General features: G+C 41.2%; 2 protein-coding genes and 1 pseudogene across 3 annotated transcripts in view; 2 read left to right on the forward strand and 1 right to left on the reverse strand.

The window, feature by feature from the left end:
• The window catches only part of strn (striatin, calmodulin binding protein), a 40,816-nt gene extending 34,267 nt beyond the window's left edge, over positions 1 to 6,549 (forward strand). For both annotated transcript variants that reach the window (XM_030407596.1, XM_030407670.1), the window contains 4 exons: positions 76 to 216; positions 925 to 1,026; positions 1,489 to 1,575; positions 2,104 to 6,549. In XM_030407596.1, the coding sequence (XP_030263456.1) occupies positions 76 to 216; positions 925 to 1,026; positions 1,489 to 1,575; positions 2,104 to 2,273 (500 nt within the window). In that variant the 3' untranslated portion in view covers positions 2,274 to 6,549. The remainder of the gene's footprint in view (positions 1 to 75; positions 217 to 924; positions 1,027 to 1,488; positions 1,576 to 2,103) is intronic.
• Positions 6,550 to 7,736: 1,187 nt separating this feature from the next.
• btbd3a (BTB (POZ) domain containing 3a) lies at positions 7,737 to 13,214 on the forward strand. Its single transcript, XM_030411344.1, has 5 exons — positions 7,737 to 7,894; positions 8,225 to 8,473; positions 9,417 to 9,507; positions 9,762 to 9,880; positions 10,072 to 13,214. The coding sequence occupies exons 2-5, from the start codon at positions 8,310 to 8,312 to the stop codon at positions 11,102 to 11,104; spliced, it is 1,407 nt and encodes a 468-aa protein (XP_030267204.1). The 5' UTR covers positions 7,737 to 7,894; positions 8,225 to 8,309; the 3' UTR covers positions 11,105 to 13,214.
• A 3,647-nt stretch (positions 13,215 to 16,861) lies between these two features.
• Positions 16,862 to 22,070, reverse strand: part of LOC115574014 (NACHT, LRR and PYD domains-containing protein 12-like) — a 32,756-nt pseudogene continuing 27,547 nt past the window's right edge.

Below are 22,070 nucleotides of genomic sequence, written 5' to 3' on the forward strand. Positions count from 1 at the left end.
GTGTGGGTTCTGGTTCCCTGGTTCACCTGTCGACAGCTGCTCACCTGATGACTCTGTGCTGTCTGTGTGTGTCAGAGCTCGGCGTTCCCACCTCAGTGGACCTGGTGAGCAGCGAGCCGGCTCACATGGTGACGTCTTTCACCACCGGCCACATCGGACTCTTCAACATGGAGACGCAGCAGCTCGTCCTGAAGCTGGAGTCCGCCGGGCCGCCAGGTAAATCAACCGACCAATCACAGATCCACACAGAGGTGACCTCAGCACGAGTGATGATAAAGATCTGTCGGATGACACAAACCATCAGATCTGACGGCAGGATTCTCATTCCATCGTTGTTTTTGTCTTCAGATTGTTAGAAAAGCATGAAGACGTTTATTTCATCTAATATTGTCCAAACAAAACAAAAAATTCCAGTTTCTTCAAAACATGGCTGTAGAACGACCTTAGAGGTCTGTGAAAATGTTGAATTGATGCATTTTGATTTATTTTTTTTAGAAAATTCTTGATGTATTTGTGGAGTTATATTTTCATCTTCAGCTCATAAGATGAGATAAATAAGTTGAATATAAATAGAATCAAATGAAAAGTCAACGTCTTGATGTGGTCTCCTCTGGGCTTCCTTATTTAAAGGATCAAAGACACGACAACACACCCGTCCGTCTTTTATCACTGTCTGACTTCCTGTCAGCTCTTTGGTTCCTACTGAAGACGTGAATCTCACTGATGTGTTTTTAATAGTTCTTGTTCATCAGTGAAGCTCTGCAGCACCGAGCCAGGCGTGAATCGGGCCGTGTGACACATAAAACATAAAGATCCATCTCTGAAACTCTCCTCTTCTCGTCTGCTGCCGCTCTCAGTCCTGACAGACGGAGATTGTTGGTTTTAAATGTTAATGTCGTCCTTCTCACGTCCGCCTCCACACAGACGCTCCCTGCAAGATCAACAAAGTGCTGAGTCATCCCACGCTGCCAATCACCATCACAGCTCAGGAGGACCGACACATCCAGTTCTTTGACAACAACACAGGTAACAGAACCAGCAGCACCGCATGTGTTACAGGAACCTTCCTCCACATTCACATTTGGGTTTGCTGGTCAGAAATGTTCCGGCTCAGCCCGGGAACACTGTTGTGTAATCTCCTCTGAGGCTCGGCAGGAGAGAAAACACCGGCGGTGATATCTCAGAGACAGAACACCTGAGGAGCAGGTGGAGGTGGCAGGTCAACCTCCCTGACCTGCCAGCTCCACCTGCTCCTCAGGTGTTCTGCTGAAGAACATGCTGCTCAGTTATCTTGTGTTGTGGAGTCTTTCTGTGCTTGACCTGCACTGAAAGTCAAGATTTCTCTGACTCGACCGTGGTGTCGAGATTTTGACACAATTAAAGAAAATAAGAGTTATTCAGTGCTGGATTCATCTGAACGTGAGCGAATCAACGCTGTTTGAGTGAGACGAGATCAGAAGTAATCTGTTGTTCTGTTCTGAATGGAAGGTAAGCTGATCCACTCGATGGTCGCCCACCTGGACTCTGTCACGAGTCTCGCTGTGGATCCAAACGGACTGTACCTCATGTCTGGAAGTGAGTATTTATACTGATGAACATACAATATTGTTCTTTTCCTGTTCAGCTAGAAAAATAAAAGAAATGCAGACGATTTTTGTTGTTTTATTTTGAAAAATCTAAATACTTGATGGCAGCACATTTATAAAAAAAATTATTTCTCTACAACTCCCAAAGAATTCTGTTCAAATAAAAGACGTTTCTGCCTCCAAACTACCGTACGTAGATCAGATCAGAGACTGTTTAAAACCTCTGATCATTTGTGAAGCTTTTACTCTGGAACCACATCAGACAATATAACACAATAAAGACAAACCTTTCTAATGATGTAAAGTCAGGTGAAGTGTCGTAGTTCACAGAACAGTTCTGGAGATTCACAGTAAAACAGAGTTGCAGCGTTCTGCTAAACCTCCATGCAGCTCGTCAAAACTGACTCTAAAAGTTGTTCTTTAAACTTGTAGCTGCTCAGCTAACAGTGTTAGCATGTGTGTGTGGGTGCACAAGCTCAGTCTTCCTTCTCATTGGCTCTCTGTCTCTTCCCGCCAGGTCACGACTGCTCGATCCGTCTGTGGAACATGGAGAGCAAGACGTGCATCCAGGAGTTCACCGCCCACCGCAAGAAGTTCGAGGAGTCGATCCACGACGTGGCATTCCACCCAACCAAGTGCTACATCGGCAGCGCCGGGGCCGACGCGCTGGCTAAGGTCTTCGTATGACCTGAAACTGCCTGCAGCCGCCCGGCGGAGTCCGTCTCCACCTCTGAGTCCGGATGAGGAAGCAGAAAACTGAACTGATCCTTTAAGATTTGTCGAAATATTCGTCCCACTCTCCCCCCTGCCCCTCGGACTTAGGCTGGCCTGGGTCCCGAAACAAACACACCTCCGGATGAGACGAGGAATGAAACAGGAAGTGGCGAAAAATAAAAGCAGGATCTCTCGGTACATTTAACTAAAGCTGGAACCGTTTTTCTTTCTGCCGCAGGTAAAACCGGAGCGTCGCTCTCACCACACTCTGCCGTGTTGTTCATGACGATGTGCCTTTTTTCTTCAGAACATTAATTCAACTTACAACCCAGTTTTTAAACACAGATTCAGTCGGGTCATAAATATGTCTCGAGTCGTGACGACAGAGACCCAATCTCCACATCTCTGATCAGAACTTGTGTGACCTCTGAATCTGCACAGGACTTTTAATTTGAAATCCATTTGGAGTGTTTTTTTTAATTTCCTGTTGTAAAAGAAAATGTGATCAGTCTGATTTCTGGAGAGAGTTTCATCAACGTCCACGAAGGAGGTGAGAGGTCGAAGGTTGTGACCGTGAGCTGGACTGGAGTCGGTGCCTTGCTCATGGACAGTTGTTGCCGGGTGGACAGAGACTCTGTCAGCAGGTCGAAGGACTTCTGAAGAGTTTCATTGAAAAAAAAGACAGAGGAGGAGGAGGAGGAGGAGGAGGAGGAGGAGGAGTGACTGTGTGGCTGTGAGGGATCAGTCAGAGACCGTTTGTTGTTAATAAGATCCTTGTCTCGTTCAAGAAGTGTCACTCTGAAATCTGTGGAGAGGTGAGAGAGTGCATCATCCCGACTGTCTGATGTCTGAAGTTTGATATTCAGTCGCAACATGAATTAACTCCTCTCTGCAACTCTGACTCAAGTTTCCGCCTGCAAGACAAAAAACATCTCAGTTGACTTGAAGGATCACGTTGCCGTGGTTGCAGTCGCATCACAGCTGTTTCTGTACAACTGTACCGACTGCACGACTGCACGATTTTACCGACTGCACCGACTGTACCGACTGCACGACTGTACCGACTGCACGACTGTACCGACTGCACGACTGTACCGACTGCACGACTGTACCGACTGTACCGACTGCACGACTGTACCGACTGCACGACTGCACCGACTGCACGACTGCACAACTGTACCGACTGCAAGACTGCACCGACTGCACCGACTGCACGACTGTACCGACTGTACCGACTGCACGACTGCACCGACTGCACGACTGCACGACTGTACCGACTGCACCGACTGCACGACTGCACGACTGTACCGACTGCAAGACTGCACCGACTGCACCGACTGCACGACTGTACCGTCTGCACGACTGTACCGACTGCACGACTGTACCGTCTGCACGACTGTACCGACTGCACCGACTGCACCGACTGCGCGACTGCACCGACTGCGCGACTGTACCGTCTGCACGACTGTACCGTCTGCACGACTGTACCGTCTGCATGACTGTACCGACTGTACCGACAGCACCGTCTGCATGACTGTACTGACTGCACGACTGCACGACTGCATGACTGTACCGACTGTACCGTCTGCACGACTGTACCGACTGCACGACTGCATGACTTTACCAACTGCACGACTGTAACCACTGTACAACTGTGCTGACTGCACTGTTATAGGAAGAGATAAATCTGTGGCAGCATCAATACAACAACTGTTGGAAACATTTTTTAAATGTTCGGCTGTTTCAGAGCTGCAACATCAAACGCTTTGGTTTGTGTGACACTGTTTCAGGTTCACTTGTGTTCTCCACGTTCACACCTGAGCAGTGACTCACCTGTTCTGGAGCGTACGATCCATCTCCCTCCTGCTGCCGGACGCTCTCCTCATTTTGAAATGAAACCCTTCAGTGAGTCCGAACACGTTGTGAATGAATACTGTAATATACTGAACCGCCACCTGCACACACACACCTGCTGTCATGTGACACTTTGATAGTCGTCAATCAGACGAAGTGAGATCTCACCTGAGGATCGAATCTCTTGTGATTCTGTAGTTTTGATCGACGTTGTGACGACGAGGCTGCTTGTTGTTGTGTATTTATAAGCGGATAGTGAGAACAAACCTGCAGTGAAGCTTTTTCTCATTCGTTTGTTTTACTTTGGTCATATTAATTATTTATTACGACTTTAAAAAAAAACAAAAAACGCCAAATTTAAAGCCAAAACATTTACCCGAGAGGTCTGTTGTTGCTAATGCTAATTAGCTCGTTTTGTTGAAAAAATAACACTTTAACCTGTTTCGCTCCCAAAACTGCACACAAGCTCCAGATTTGTACATGCTTTATATGCTGACTGCCTGAAAATACTGTATTTTGTGTAATTATAATTATTATTTGGAGCGATTACTAGTTTTTTAAACGACTCTTTGTGTTTGGTGACAGACTTGTAAGATACAGGTAGATATTTTTTGTAAACTTATTCTCTGTTTTACTTGAAAAGTGAAGTTGTTTTTCTTTGCGTTGGGGTTCTGCTGGTGTTGTAAGACGTATGTATACATGACTTTACCTCTCAGCACTACATAACACTTTGTTTCTGCTTCTTACCAAACTCTCGTCTCCAACACGCAGCCGAGTCCCTCTGACGGGGAACTGCGGCTGGTTTTTAAAGTGAAGCGGTGTAAAAGGGGGTGAACAGAGATGTGTACAGTTTTTAAGTATTAAAGCAGATCTATTTATAAACCTGGTGTGATTAAGGGAAATCGTGACCGCAAAGTCTACGAGTCACTCAGCAGCTCGTAGGTGAGCTGTAATACTCAACATTATCCACGCGAGTTAGCAGCCGCAGTTTGAATTCAGCCTCCCTTTAAAATGATGTAGAAAATGAATGGAGTCTGGTTGTTGTGGTGCACAGAAATGTTTATTTTTGGGTGAACTGTTCCTTTAAACGCCTGTTTTAATGTGACCACAAGACCGCGAGTTTATCATTAGCTGAACTGACATTTACAAACACCCGGCTAGATTTGAAGTGTTTTGGTTCAGATCCAGAATAAAACAACCAGAGCGTCGGTCCAGGACCGTCTGGTACTTTGGGTTCTGATGTCGTCCACACTGAGTCAGCTGATGAGTCCACAGATGTGATCGACCCGTGTTCGATAACTTTACTGCCTCGTGTTCCGCGGATCAGGAAGTGCCATTTTATCTCCACTCTGCTGAGACGACTCAACGTTCTCACAGAACCGTAGAGACTAATTCCAACATGTTCAGACGGATCGAGCTGGCAGAACCTTTCAACAACAGCACCAGATTCTGCTCTGGTCCATAAAACGCTGGACTGTTGTCTGTTTTTTAAATGTTCTGCTTTTATTATTTGTTTGTGTGAACTCGACAGACTCGGATGTGTTGGGACTTTTCTCTCATCTTTACTTTTATGATGAAGTTTCATCTCTTATAACGAGATCAGTAGAGTGCATACCTCCGCAAAGGCCCAACAGTCCTCTTTAATTCAATCAAGCCTCATCGCATATCAAATTAGCCCATAAAGAAAGTTATCTGGATCAGCACCAAACGTTAATGGGTCTGTTCTTGGTGTTGGTGAAATCTGTTCAGCAGTTTTTGTGTAATTCTGCTGACAAACAAACAGACACCGGTGAGAACAGAACCTCGTCAGTGGAGGTTCTGAAACAGCTTGATAAAGATTGTGACTGTTTGGGTCGAACATCTGAACCTGCATCGAGTCACTTGAACGTTCTCACCAAACTGAATGATGAACAGCGACAGAAAACATTAAAGGGAAGCGGGAAACGGTCAGAACCACATCGGAGCGGTGCGTTCCGTTCACATCCGTCTACTTTGTGTCAGAGCAATACACTCCGTACGTGTGCCAATGATTCCAGATGATTCAACACATTGATTTTAAAAACGAACGCCGTGCGTCGGTCACACTACATCAGCAGGAACACTAGCCAGTGGAGACGACGGCAGCTGCACCGCCAGTCAAACTGTTCTCAGAGTTATATTTTATCGTCCTCGGTGGCCAAAAGCAGAGCTGAACCTTCAAACTGAGACCCGGATGAAAAGTGTGGTCGGGTCCGGTTCGACTGTAGATTATTGTCGTCCTTTAATGTGTACAGTGAAACTATTACAGAGAGATTATAGACGCTAACCTGGCCGTACGTGACGTACACACAGGTGTCATTGTTTTCAACATGGGAGATTTATCAGTAACAACAATAAAGGAATATGTTGTATATCATCACATGTGTCTTTATTCAAACACAGACGCTCATCAGACACACAAACACTCAGTGCATGACGACAAGTTAGTGCAGAACACTGTGTACACACACAAGGTATTAATAAACAAAGAAACACAACTCATCATCAATCAATGAAGAAAAAAACACTTATTATAAAAGACGGAAATAATAAACAAGAAAAAAACATCTACTGACAAAAGGCACAAGATGAGAAGTTAAAGTTTCAGGCTGAAATTAAAGTTTGTGAGGAAAATTAGGTGAGTATGATTCAAACAGTATCATGAAATATAATCATTATTATTTCACTTTCTGAGGACATATTGTAGTTTTTATTCTGCATTGTTCAGCAGCAGAGGCTAAAGTCACGAGTCTGTGGGCTCATAACATTCTAGTTAAGAAGACTTCAGTGTGCATGAAACATCAAACATAAATGTATTTATCTAATCAGTAACAACGTGCAAAAACCTCCCTTATTCAATATGTTGAGAGTTAACGAGTGTGAAGAATGAAGAATGAACAGTTCACAATGGGAACAACATGTAATTATGCTATGTATTATTATACTGTGAATATTAATACACTTTGAATTAAAGGTAAAGTTCACCTTGGCTGCTGGGATCTCAGTCTGCAGAAGCCCAGAGATCACAAATTGATTCTGGAGGAGATGATGACTTCATAAATGTACTCAGAAAGCAGAACCTGCCTTAGAAACATCATGTTTTTAAGTTTTCTTCAGTATCAAAGGGACCCAGTGATAGCTGTCTGTACATCCACAGGAACACTGCAAACAGGAAGTGCCAGACGCTAATTCGGCTGTGTTTTAATGGAGTTCTGCTTGTTTTTCTCCAGATCTTGTTTCACTTTACTTTCCATCAGCATGTAGCGAGGAGATGATGACTGGATTTTACTTTTTTAAATTTATCTTTCAAATAAGGATTTTTAACTGCATGTCACTCCGTCTGATCACAAGTCAGAGATTAAGTCATTTTTTATTTTTTTTTTGCACCTGTCTTTCTTTTAAAAACAGATCAGAATACAAAATTACAGAGCAAAATAAGCCCTTAAAGGTAAAGTAAAATGTATTAAAAGGTATAAGTATTCAGGTAACATTAAATAACATAAAGACAGGTCATTAGTGAGTGTGTGATGGAGGTGTAGTTGCACTCTCCGGCCTGCGGGCGGCAGCAGCGCGCCGGCAGTGAGCTGAATCTGCCGCACACGTTAGCAGAAGAAGCTAGCTAGCTACTGTAAACAAAGCTGAGCCGTCAGTGTGTTAAACTACTGAACAACTGTTCAATGTGGGCGAAGATATGATCAGAAACACTTCTTCATAGCGGCACAGTGAGTAGAAACGAGGCTGTTCGATAAATATCTCGATACTGAACGAGAAGTTAACTCGCAAAAACGACCTTTTTAGTTAGTTTGTTAGCTAACCAACCAGCTAGCGTGCTGATGCTAAAGTGAAGAGGAGAGAGAGAGACAGCTCCGGGGTTTGGACTCCCACCGGTCAGCTGCTGGGTCCAGACTTGTGTTCTGACTGTATATTAGTTCGGACTGTTCACGTGTTGTCATGTTTGACTGCTGTAAACGACTCGGACTGTGTGTGGCTAGCCTGGCGAAGCTAGCTTAAAATGTCGTCAGTGTGTGAATGTGAGCTGTGTTTCTCGGCAGTGCTCTCCAGACTCCGGGAGCAGCAGTTCGGTTTCATCCGGCCCCGGTTCTGCCATGACCCGGCCTGCTGTCTGACGAGACGATAATGGCTGCAGAGCTGTTTCCCACCAAGAAGCTGGTCCCGTCCGCCTCAGCGAGCAGCAGCACGTCCATCCAGCAGTACCAGCAGCAGAACCTGACCAACAACAACACCAGCACCGCGCAGGGCTGCTGCAACTGGCAGGGCCTGTTCCCGACCATCCGAGAGAGGTCCGTCCGAACCCCTGGTGGTCCAGATACTGATGGCACTCAGATATAGTCAGCTGTAACAAGGTCCAGTTATTCTGGTCCGGGCCTGTACAGACACTGGTTCTGTTCAGGTTGCCTTGAATTTCTGTCTTGAGCTCTGCACATCCTGTTATGTTCCAGTCAGTACAGAACTTTTCTGTGTTTGAAGTCTGAAGAAAATATCAGAGGAGACACACAATTCTTACACCTGTTCCTCTGAATCCTCCTGATGGAGACAGAAAGATACTCGACTGTCAGACGGGTCGTGAAATTTGTCTCGAGTTAAAGTGAAACTCTCTCCAAAATGAAACCGAGGCTTTTTGTATGAATGTAATGAAGGTTGACTTTTAGCAAGAGTTTTACTTAAACAGCTCCGGTAGTAGCAGTAGTATTATAAAACTGTGATGTCATTCATTTTGAGACACTTGTCTCATTTCTCCTTGTGTATATTTACTGTTGCTCTTCATGAAAGCAAAACTTTCACTGATAGTTCGCATGAAGTCAATTTGCACTGAAATTAAAGAAAAATCAGCAACGAACTGGACTTTGTTAACAGCAGATCATCATAAGCATCACTGGAATTCATTCAGAGCAGCAGTGAAGTAATATAATAATAATAATAATAATAATAATAATAATAATAATAATATAAGGAATCAAGTCATTTTTATTTATAAATCCTAATATCAGGATTGTCTCAGAGGACATTCTTAACCTCATTAAAACTTTTCACACAGGTACACGTTAAAAGAATGTTGCGTGATTTCAGCAGAAAAATCAATAAGATCCTGATGATGTTTTGTTCGTCACCACAGGAAATGCCACTTCTATTATTTAAATTTCATTAATTAAACAACCATGAATTGAATTAATGTTTTTTTCTAAACATATTCTCAGAGTGTTTAAGATTCTTGTGTCCTTTCAGGAATTCAGTCATGTTCAACAATGAGATGATGGCAGATGTTCACTTCGTGGTCGGGCCTCCTGGCGGGACGCAGCGAGTGCCAGGACACAAGGTAAACATCTGATAACTGCAGATCTGAGATCAGAGAGGAAAATATGTTTGGTGTCCTGCAGAGAGTAACTCTGGTGCATTTGAAAGACACAGCGCTGTGTGGAGCCTTCAGGTTTATTAGCTGTCATACAAAAAGATGTCTGAGAGACTTTTAAAATTGTAGTTATTGAGTGTGAGTCATCTGTTGCATTTGTATCTGTTATAAATGGAGATCGTGTCTCTCACGCCATCCATGTTGTTGCTCTGCTCTGTCAGTACGTCCTGGCTGTTGGCAGCTCGGTGTTCCACGCCATGTTTTATGGAGAACTAGCTGAGGATCAGGACGAGATCAGGATCCCTGATGTGGAGCCACCTTCATTTCTGGCTATGTTGAAGTAAGTCGACCTGTGATTCATTCCGTTTTATCGGACTGATTGAACTGTTCACATTTAGCTTTGTGTCTGTATACAAACATCAGACACATAACGAAAACGCTCAGCATGCTTATTGATATAAAAAAAATACCAAAAACAACTGAAATGAAATGATTTGATGTCAAAGTGACCCCGCCCTCTGCTGCACTCAGGTATATCTACTGTGATGAGATCGACCTGTGTGCTGACACAGTGCTCGCCACGCTCTACGCCGCCAAAAAGTACATTGTGCCTCACCTGGCGCGGGCCTGCGTCAACTTCCTGGAGACCAGCCTGAGTGCCAAGAACGCCTGCGTGCTGCTGTCTCAGAGCTGCCTGTTCGAGGAGCCCGACCTGACGCAGCGCTGCTGGGAGGTGATCGACGCTCAGGCCGAGCTCGCTCTGCGCTCTGAAGGCTTCTGCGACATCGACACCCAGACGCTGGAGAGCATCCTGCGGCGGGAGACGCTCAACGCCAAAGAGATGGTGGTGTTCGAGGCGGCGCTGAACTGGGCTGAGGCTGAGTGTCAACGACAAGACCTGACGCCGACCATCGAAAACAAGCGTCTGATGCTGGGAAAGGCCATCTACCTGATCCGCATCCCCACCATGGCACTAGAGGACTTTGCCAACGGAGCGGCGCAGTCTGGTGTGCTCACACTGAACGAGACTAATGACATCTTCCTGTGGTACACCGCCGCCAACAAGCCTGAGCTGTTGTTCTGTACCAAACCTCGCAAAGGCCTGTCGCCGCAGCGCTGCCACCGCTTCCAGTCCTGCGCTTACAGGAGCAACCAGTGGCGGTACCGAGGTCGCTGTGACAGCATTCAGTTCGCTGTGGACAGACGTGTCTTCATCGCTGGCTTCGGCCTGTACGGCTCCAGCTGCGGTTCGGCAGAGTACAGCGCCAAGATCGAGCTGAAGCGCCAGGGTGTGCCAATGGCTCAGAGGATCATCAAGTACTTCTCAGATGGCTCCAGCAGCACCTTCCCTGTGTGGTTCGACTACCCTGTGCAGATCGAGCCAGACACCTTCTACACCGCTAGCGTGGTGCTGGATGGAAACGAGCTCAGCTACTTTGGCCAGGAGGGCATGACAGAGGTGCAGTGTGGGAAAGTGACCTTCCAGTTCCAGTGCTCCTCGGACAGCACCAACGGCACCGGAGTGCAGGGGGGCCAGATCCCTGAACTGATCTTTTACGCCTGAGCCGGACCGGAGGGAGGACGCCACAGAGATTCCTGCTTTACTGCCATGTAGACTTTTACTCTAAAGGTGTGGAGACGAGTTCTCAGGAAGCTGTTTAAGGAGGGAGGGACTCCTGGACGTGCTGTTGAGCCTCTGAGAGACAGATGAAGTGACAACTGAAGAAGACTGAATACTTACATTCCTTCACACCTCTGTTGTTGTTTTGTTTCACAGCAGCTGTTGTTGAGTTTCAGGTTTTGTATGTTGACGGTAGATCAAGAGTTATATTCCTTTCAAAATAAACCTTTAACATCTTTGTGGAGACGAGCACATGGAACATTAGGAGTGGGTGATACTGTAATATTACACATAACTATAAAATATGATGCATAAAACACTCTAACAGGACAGGAAAAGTGCTGCACTGAAGTATAATATAAGTATCCAATATTGGGTTATATGTATATTAGGGGCGGGCAAAAATATCGATACGGCAATATATCGCGATACTGCCCAATACAATATCGATTTCTCAACTCCAAATATCGATAAATCGCAAAGAGCGACTCTGCTGTGCAGCGGGTGTATTTCTGTAGTAGAGAGAGTGGCTGACGTCTGTGCAAAATGGATGGCAAGCTAACAATGCCTCCGCAATTTAAAATTGACGTTTGGAAGCACTTGGCTTCAAAGTTAAGAGAAATAGCAAGAACAATATTACTGCCCGGAAATGTCATGGGAATTAATAAAATGGAGAGGCTGTTTTGAATGAAATAGTTTTGACTCAATTTGTCCTCTGATCAATATCATCTGATGTACATATACAGGTGCTTGTGTTTTCATCTTTATTTATATCGCAATATCGTGATATCATGATACGTATCGCATCGTGAGGTTCTTGCCAATACCCACCCCTAATGTATATCATCTATGCATATTCCAGTACAGCCACAGTGCAGTCCTGAGCCTCGACTTACAACATTGTCCATAATGTCTTAACGCACTCACAGATGTTTAAGGGAGTGTTGCCATGTAACAACAGTGTAGTCAAATCTCAGACAGTGAGTGAACCACACAGAGAGCAGCCACCCCATGTCTCTGAATAATTAAAAAAACATTTTTATAGTCACTTTTATTCTATATTAATCTCTTTTGTTGTTCTTTTGGTTTATCATTAAGAGTCGAGAAGCCAACAGCCAGCAGGCCAAAACCTGAACGTATTAAAAATACTGACTGACTTCAGTGGTTAATTAACTGATCATGTGAGCAACAAGGATAAAGTAGACGAGGCAGTTTCAGAGCACATTTTATTACAAATCAACAACAGTACCAAAATACACAATGGTTAATTGATTAATTGGATTAATAAAATCAATCAAAGTAATTAAATTCAACACACAGTTAACACTTTACTGTTTTCATGTTCTGCCATTGAGCTTTAGGAGACACTCGGATGTTTCACGCTTCACAACGTGCCGCTCATTCAGCTGAATTCACCACTTTGTCACGTTCAGACTTTGGTTTAATTTAGAAAATTTTAAAACATTCCTGCATTTAGTGAAGGATTTAATGAAGCACTACTTTGGTGTTTTATATTTAGACACTCCTGTCTCTTTTTATACACTATTTCAGACATACTGTAACCTTCCTAAGGTGCTTTGTACTGTTTCTGCCTCCTGGAGTTCTCTGTTGAAATGTGGTAATTTAAAGAGGCATTTTGACCAGAAACCACCTGAAGTTCTACCTGTCCAACCTGCAGTGTAACAGGTTAGCTGAAAGAGTTTTAACTGCAGATGTAGACCTGTGTGTGTTGTATTTACAGGACAGTGTTCCTCAAACATCACTCTAACAGATAAAAGTCACCACATCATGTTTGTGCCAAATCCTGATTTATTGTTTCGTTGATGTTGCAGTGGGTAAATATATCGGTAATTGTATCCTGAGCTCTTATTCATCTACTCTTTGTAAATGGAGGTAAAAATGGTTTTATATGAATCCCTATTGAAGAAACATATTTTTGGATGTCTTTGTTTCCAGTTATGTGATTCCAACCAGAATGTACAGTGAGTTGGTGGCCTTATGAATGTGTTGTTGTGACTTATTTGGAAATTAAAGGTTCGGTCAGTTTGTCCAAGTTCTCTGAATCCAGTGGTTGTGCAACAACAGCAGATAGAGAAGAACTCACATGATTTACTCAAGAAGATGATTATGCTTTTTTGTTCTGTACCATTATGGAGAAAATGTTGGTTGGCCAAAGGGTATGATTCTCACTCAGGATGCTAAAGGTCCTGGGTTCAAAACCCCAAGGAGTCTTGATTGACAGATTAATGTACTACCAAGTTTCCGGTCCTATAAAGACTGGAAGCGGGGGAAAATGCTATCAATCATGTCATAGTGCATCTCATTGGTTGTATTATTGATTTATATTTGAGTTTTTGATTCTCACATAATGTGCGAGATCAAATCTGAGAACCCCTGACACTTCATACCTATCTACCTTTCACAGATGTTCCATGAGTCTATATGTATGACACAACTAAGTCAGACAACTACTGGCAAGTGTATTTAAAACATCATGGCTTCCCACACTTGAAAAGGGAAGGACTTGACCAGACTCAGGATTTCACTCTGTATTCAATTTATTTGACCAGTGAAAAACCTTTAAACATACAAAAAATAAAACAATACAAATTAAGTTCAGTCCTTTCTTTAAATACAACAAAGTACATTTAAGTTGGGCAAAAGGTAGTTATATTAAAAACATATTATTCCATTATTTAATCAAACAAGGCAGATAGGCAAATACTGTGTAAATTAAGCATTGAATAAACAGAAAACCAGTTCTACTTTTGGATCCATTTAAATAAACTTGGTTTTACCAAATCATTATATATAGATTGTACACATGACATGTATTTTTACTCATGATTTTAATCTAAATAAAATTAAGCATTCCAAATGATTTTTCTGTAGATAAATTAGTATAATGCTTTCTGAGCAGAAATATTCTTAATCTTCTTATACAAACTAAACATTACTCCTTGTATTTCAACAAGCAAAATTCGGCACTCTAATCAATATTTATAGGCTCAATCAATGTATGGGACTTGTATGTGTGAATGAATGAATTAATAAATGCGTGTAACTTCAACCAAAGATACGCAAATAGAATGGGGCGCCGATTGTAAAGCTGCGCATCCTTAAATAAACAGCAACTTTTTGCTACATGTAGCAAAAAAACATGTATAAAAAACTTGTGAATTTTTTTATGTTTCTTTTGACCAGATTTACAGCAATATTTGTGAACTTTGTGACATCTACATCTCTTGTAAAAGTATCATTTCAGTGTTTAACCTAAATGGTAAATTTAAATCTAAATGTTAAATGTTAAATCTAAATGTTAAATCTAAATATAAATGTTAAATCTAAATATAAATGTTAAATATAAATTCAAATGTTAAATGTTAAATATAAATGTTAAATGTTAAATCTAAATATTAAATCTAAATATAAATGTTAAATATAAATATAAATGTTAAATATAAATCCAAATGTTAATGTTAAATCTAAATGTTAAATATGAATCCAAATGTTAAATGTTAAATCTAAATGTTGAATGTTAAATCTAAATGTTAAATCTAAATATAAATGTTAAATATAAATCCAAATGTTAAATGTTAAATATAAATGTTAAATGTTAAATCTAAATATTAAATCTAAATATAAATGTTAAATATAAATATAAATGTTAAATATAAATCCAAATGTTAATGTTAAATCTAAATGTTAAATATGAATCCAAATGTTAAATGTTAAATCTAATTGTTAAATCTAAATATAAATGTTAAATATAAATCTAAATATTAAATGTTAAATATAAATGTTGAATCTAAATATAAATGTTAAATCTAAATCTAAATGTTAAATGTTAAACATAAATCTAAATTTTAAATAGAAATATAAATGTTAAATATAAATGTCACGGTTAAAACTTAATATTTAGCTAATATGCAAATTCACACTGCCTGTCAACGGAAGTAACAAAAGAAAAGCTCAATGACGTGAGTCAGCTCTCTCCGTGGTCTTTTCCAGGTAGTCAGACGGAGAGATTGCACTTCACTGTTTGTCACATCTCCACACCGCGCTCTCATGTTGCCTGCCAGTATGTCCAGTGACATGACTGGAAATATTGGAAGGGCCGTTTTGGCGGCAATACAGAGTCTCAGCAATACGTCTGCAACGACAGTGACAGCATCCAGCACAGAGCTGCCACAGCACTCTGTAAGTTTGTTTACTAACTGGCAAAGTAATGTTAGTATAACTAGCTAACATTAGCAAAGTAGAGGTAATTTTTGCTAGGTTATGTTGCTTGTATGTATGAATTAATTAATTAATTAATTCATGTAACTTCAACCAAAGACACCCAAATAGTATGGGGCAGCGATTGTAAAGCTGCGCATCCTTAAATAAACAGCAACTTTTTGCTACATGTAGCAAAAAAATATGTATAAAAAACGTGAATTTTTTTATGCTACTTATGACCAGATTTACAGCAATATTTGTGAACTTTGTGACATCTACATCTCTTGTAAAACTATCATTTCAGTGTTTAACCTAAATGTTAAATCTAAATCTAAATGTTAAATGTTAAATCTAAATGTCAAACATAAATCCAAATGTTAAATCTAAATGTTGAATCTAAATCTAAATGTTAAATATAAATCTAAATGTTGAATCTAAATCTAAATGTTAAATGTTAAACATAAATCCAAATGTTAAATATAAATGTTAAATATAAATACAAATGTAAAATCTAAATGTTGAATCTAAATCTAAATGTTGAATCGAAATCTAAATGTTAAATCTAAATATAAATGTTAAATGTTAAATCTAAATGTTAAATACAAATCTAAATGTTAAATATAAATCTAAATGTTAAATGTTGAATATAAATGTTAAATCTAAATATAAATGTTAAATCTAAATATAAATGTTAAGTGTTAAATATAAATGTTAAATATAAATGTCACGGTTAAAACTAAATATTTAGCTAATATGCAAATTCACACTGCCTGTCAACGGAAGTAACAAAATAAAAGCTCATTGACGCGAGCTGGCTCTCTCTGCGGTCTTCTCCAGGTAGTCAGACGGAGAGATTGCGCTCCACTGTTTGTCACATCTCCACACCGCGCTCTCATGTTGCCTGATAGTATGTCCAGTGACATGACTGGAAATATTGGAAGGGCTGTCTTAGAGGCAATACAGAGACTCAGCAATGCGTCTGCAATGACAGCGACAGCGTCCAGCAAAGAGCCGCCACAGCACTCGGTAAGTTTGTTTACTAACTGGCAAAGTATTGTTAGCATAAAACTAGCTAATGTTAGCAAAGTAGAGGTAATCTTTGCTAGGTTATGTTGCTAGTGTTCAACAACATTTGTTTGATTTTTCTGATAAACTGTAGAGACTGCTGGACATCGTTCCACACACCGAACAAAATTTATTATATTTATATTCAACATTAACATTTACATTTAGATTTATCTTTAACATTTAGATTTATATTTAACATTTAGATTTATATTTAACATTTAGATTGAACATTTAACATTTAGATTTAGATTTAACATTTAGGTTTAACACTGAAATGATACTTTTACAAGCGATGTTAATGTCACAAAGTTCACAAATATTGCTATAAATCTGGTCAAAAGTAACATAAAAAAATTCACGTGTTCTTTATACATGTCTTTTTGCTAAATGTGGCAAAAAGTTGCTGTTTATTTAAGGAAGCACAGCTTTACAATCGACGCCCCATAACATAGTCTAAACAGCTCGATAACCAAACAAACATTGGCCCTGGCAGCCGCTAAGTTTTGTCTAGCAATATCTTAACTTCATCAGTCTATCAGCAGGCAGCACATTTATATTAACAGACATTTCGTTTGTTCAGACACAGACTACTACACAGCCAGCAATCACATTTCAGTCCAGTAAAAAGACGTGAGCTTACCAGTAGCCTCTTTGATCTTTTCCTTTTCCCATGTGTTTTGATTCTGTGATACTTAAGCGATTCCTCTTTGCATCTGCTGCTGTCAGCTGCATTGCAAACCCACTGAACAAACTCATGTTGCTTCTATTGTTCTGGGGTTTCTGGTGTGTGTTATTAATTAGTCCAACTGCGTTCACCTGTTGAGTTGCGCTGCGGAGCTGTACGCTTACTTTTACACTTGCTGTTACGCGCATGTAGGGGCAAGACCGTCGTCACATGCACCCGCTCTCAGGCAAACCTCCCAGCAGATCACTGCAAGAGCTACAGAGCCTCCTCCTTATCCAAAGAAACCCTGTCTCTAGGGGTTCTGTCTTGAAACAGGCCTTGTTCTGCACTGGCCAATTGTTTTTGAACATTAGCGGTCAGCTGTTCTGATGTCTCTGTAGCTCCATTCACTCTGCAGTTTGGATGCGGGGATCCTGCTGCAATTCTCTGCCTCTGTCTCACTGTGACTTTCTCAACCAGTTTGAACGGATAAACCGGCTGTGTGTATGGAAGGTGTGTCTGTCTGACAGTCTGATAACTGCACAGGTCCTTCACTCAATTGAATACAAAGAAATGTCCCACAAAGCAACGTTTCAGGACCAAACAACAGTAACATAGTAACTGTAACTGTCTTTGGCAACTTATGAGGAAGAAGCACTGAGACAGCCCTGGTGAAAATCACAATTGACCTCCTGATGGCATCTGACTCTGGTTTACTCTCCATCCTGATTCTCTCTCAGCACAGCCTCCATTAGAATCACTGACATCCCTCTGGCTTGACTGCAATCATATCTCACTGGTCGCACACAGTTTGTCCAACTCAAGAACCTAAGATGTTCCTCCTCTCCAGTCTCCAGCGGTGTTCCCCAGGGCTCTGTCCTTGGACTCCTCCTGTTTTCTATTTACCTTCCCCTTCCCCTTGGACACATTCTCAGGAAATTCCATATCGAATTCCAGAAGAGTAACAAAACATAACTGATAAACATGTTCATATCTTTAGCTAAGGATTATATAACAGAGGAGCACATCTACAATAAAACATGATGATAAAAGTGAAATCATTAGTAAATCATACTGGTTAAGATCAAAAACACTCAGGTTATACTGACATCATATCATTGTGTTAAAAGTTACTACCAAAACTCAGCAGAGTGGAATCCTGTAAATCAGCAGTGTGTTAAGGCTGTGTGTGTGTGTGTGTGTGTGTGTGTGTGTGTCCCTCCTACAGAGAGACTGAGGAACCAGGCCAGAACCCAAACCCAGGATAAAGTTCTTCAGTGAATGTGGTGTTGAAGGTGTGGAGGTGGATCAGTGAGTCAGAGACTCTGTAGAAGGACAGAGTTCCAGCAGGACAGTCCACATACACTGCTACTCTGTTAGAGACGGAGGAGGAGGAGGAGGAGGAGGAGGAGAGAAGGAGGAGGAGGAGAATGTACTTATTTTATTGTGCCAGACAGAGTAACGACCATCATCAGAGCAGTTCAGACTCCAGGACTGATTATTCTGTCCAAACAAACAGTCATCACTGTTTCCTCTCCTCCTGAATCCTCTGTAACTCACTGATATACGAACGCTTCCTCTCCACTCGACCTCCCAGTAACAGCGACCAGTCAGATAATTTCTACACAGCAGCTGTCGGCAGTCAAACCTCTCTGGATGATCAGGATATGGCTGCTTCTCTCTCACACATGTCACCTTCTTGTTGTTGTCGGACAGTTTGAGGAATCTGTTTACTGTGTTTGTGTCCACTGTGAGTTCACAGACATCTGATGGAGAGAATAAGACACAATACAGCAGCAGTTTATCATCTAACACAGCTGATGGTTTATTTGTTGCTTTATTAACAGACTGACAGTTAATTAAATTAAAACTTCACAATGACTCATCTTTTTGGAATGAATGCAGATACACAAGCTTTAGATTTAAACTACTTTAACATGTGCTGCTTTGTTCCCAAATACAAAATACATGTTATTCACAAGATTGTCACCTTCTTCTCTTATAGACAGCAGTATCTCTACATTGAATGGGACTCCTATTGAAAGGGTTTCCAGTTACAAATATCTGGACCTCTGGATAGATGATAAGCTGTCTTTTTAAATTCATATTTCATATTTCTAAACTAACTAAAAACTAAAGAGTAAATTGTAAGTTGTTTTCTACAGTTTAAAGTAAAACAAGCTTGTTTTACTTTAAACTGTAGAAAACAACCTGTTCAGGCCACTTTTTTACCTGTTCTAGATCTACATGCATGCTGCTCTTGATGCAGTGTATCATTCTGCACTGTGTTTTATTACAGGTGATGGGTTTAGAACTCATCACTGTGTTCTTTATGACAAAGTTGGAGGCCATCTTTATCTGTAAGGAGGGAACAGCACTGCAGGATTTTATCTACAAGGCTCTGCTGCATGTTTTACCCGACTATCTCACCAGTTTGATCTCAGTTAGAACTTGTAATCTGCACACTCGTTCACAAGAGTCCTTGACTTTAAACATTCCCACTGTAAGGACTGAACTGGGGAAGACTGCTTTTCAGGTCTATGTCCCTCAGAAGTGGAATGACTTACAGCGTGTTCTTAAACTAAATCATCTTATTTCTTTAGATAGTTTCAAGTGCCTATTGTTCAATGTTCTGCAGTCTGATTGTAATTATAATTCATGATCATATTGTGTTTGTGTTTTCATGTATTTTGTACTCAGGGCATCATTGGAAAAGAGAGCTTGTTCTCAATTGACCTTCCCTGAATAAATAATGGATTCATTCATCGTTTTCATCAGTCAAAGTGAACACACACTTACACTTCCTCACACCAGGTTTCAGCCTCTGCTCTCCACCATGTTCCACCCTGGAGGAAGAAACAGAGTCAGAATGATCCTTCCAGGTCCTCTTCCACTGATTATCTCTTTTTTCCCATGTTTCACAGTTGTCAGTTCAGCAACATTATCCAGCTCTCTTCACTGATAAATGGTCAATTTAAAAACATCCCTCATCATCACTATTGTCTGCACTGTCTCCTCTTTCACTGTCGAGCAGTTCAGTGAAAGTTTCAGTCATATCCACATCTTCTCATTACCTCATTGGAGATCAGTAGGTTGGAATGTTAATTTCTGAAAAACTCACTTTTCAGCCAAAAACTCTTCAGATTTGTGTTAGTCCAGAGAACACTTCCAAAGAAAATCAACATTTCAGTAGCACAAATGATTCAGTCTCAGAAAAATAATGATCTTAATAATAAAAAACAAAAACCAAAAAAAAAAAAAAGGATTTGGATGAGAGGCTGAAGAAATGAACAGGACGAACACAGAGTCAGCAGGTGAGTGTCATGCTGAGTTTAAGGGGGAATCTATGGACATAGATGGACCAAAACGCAGTTATTCACAGGACACGAGGCAGGATTGAGGGGAATAAAATGTGAGCTTTTATTTAAACAAAAGCTGAATGTCACAACGAAAAAAAACGAAGAGGCAAGAAACAAGATAAGGCCAAAGACCAAAAAAAAGTAGCAAAGAAAACAGTTCAAGAAGGCACGAAGAAAAAGGCAAAGTTCAAGTCAAACAAATGCAAAACACAAAGTCCAAAAACACATACCAAGGGGAAACTCGAGACAGAAGGGACTATGGTGGAACATCACACAGACATGACCGTGAACAGAGGCAAGCACAGACAGAGTCAACAGACCAGAGGAGAAGACATAAATATACAACTCAACCAAAGAAATTTGGTTTTTACAGCTTCATTCATGTTTCAGGAAACTGTGACGCTTCATTTTTGTCTGCTGACTGAGTAGGAATGTATTTTTAACCTCTGTTGCAAGCAGGATAAATTTGATTGTAACACATCACTCAGGAAGAAAAAGCTTAAGAAAGTTACAAAATTGGTAAAGTCGGTGAGATAAAAGAGATGAAATAGATAAAGTAGGCGAAATAAAAGAAATGTAATAAATAAAATAACATCAAAAAAGTAGAGCAGAACTCAAAGACAGTTGTAGTAAAAACTAGACAATTCCCCGCCAGGAAATCGCGAGAGTGGGCTGTGCACTTTGCCCCGTGACGAAAAAGCAAACATGGCACCATCAAGCGGGAAAGGCCTTAAAGGAGTCATCACCCGGAAATCGCAATTTCTCTCGTTAAATCATGCATATTGGTGTTGGACCTCAGTTGAAACTTGCCTGAAAAGCTGGAGTTTGAAAGTGGCATATTTTTTTCGCTTTGGCTCTTTTTCCGAACAGGAATAGCGCACAGTAGTGCGCGTTCCTAAAGCACGAGATTTTGACTCTGCTCCTGTGGTGACGTTACCACAGGAGGCTACTTGCATATTAAGCATCGGCTCACAGCCATCCTCAGCCAGACTTTCTGAGTGAGCACGCCGAATCTGCTTATTTCTCTGTCATTTTCACGCCATACATCGTCACCGCCAGCATTAAAACTCAGGTCTTACATGTAAAACACGAGTGTGAAAAGTAAGAAGGAAAAAAAAAGAATATACCATTCAGAGACATCCTGCTGTGTCTCTTCACCGTCTCTGCCTCTTCACTCTCCCATTCGGTTTCCGACTCTGGCTCGTACATAAATGCCTGAATTCCGTAAGGTTCGTCATTTAGTGTGTGCGCCATGACAGGGGGCTGTTTATGTTTTGGAGTCTGTGTGCATGCAGGCTCGCCCCCGATTCCGGCTCTGTCCTTCCTGCGGCCAATCAACGCGCGCCTCATTACATATTAATACAATGCACATCCGGACCGGTCAAAACCTCGCGCATAATCTCGCGTGAGCAAGTCGCGGTATGAAAAAGGGTCAGAACAAGCTCTATGTTTGATTTTTTTTTTTTTTTCTAATAAGTTTTAAGAATTGATCCAAAGCGATCCAAGAGGGACTGGATATGTGAAAAACCAGGTGATGACTCCTTTAGGGAACACACACATCAAGTTTTGTGGTCCTAGTTTCAGAAATGTGGTAAGA

Source organism: Sparus aurata, chromosome 1 (assembly GCF_900880675.1).
Source record: "Sparus aurata chromosome 1, fSpaAur1.1, whole genome shotgun sequence".
Lineage (NCBI taxonomy): Eukaryota > Metazoa > Chordata > Actinopteri > Spariformes > Sparidae > Sparus > Sparus aurata.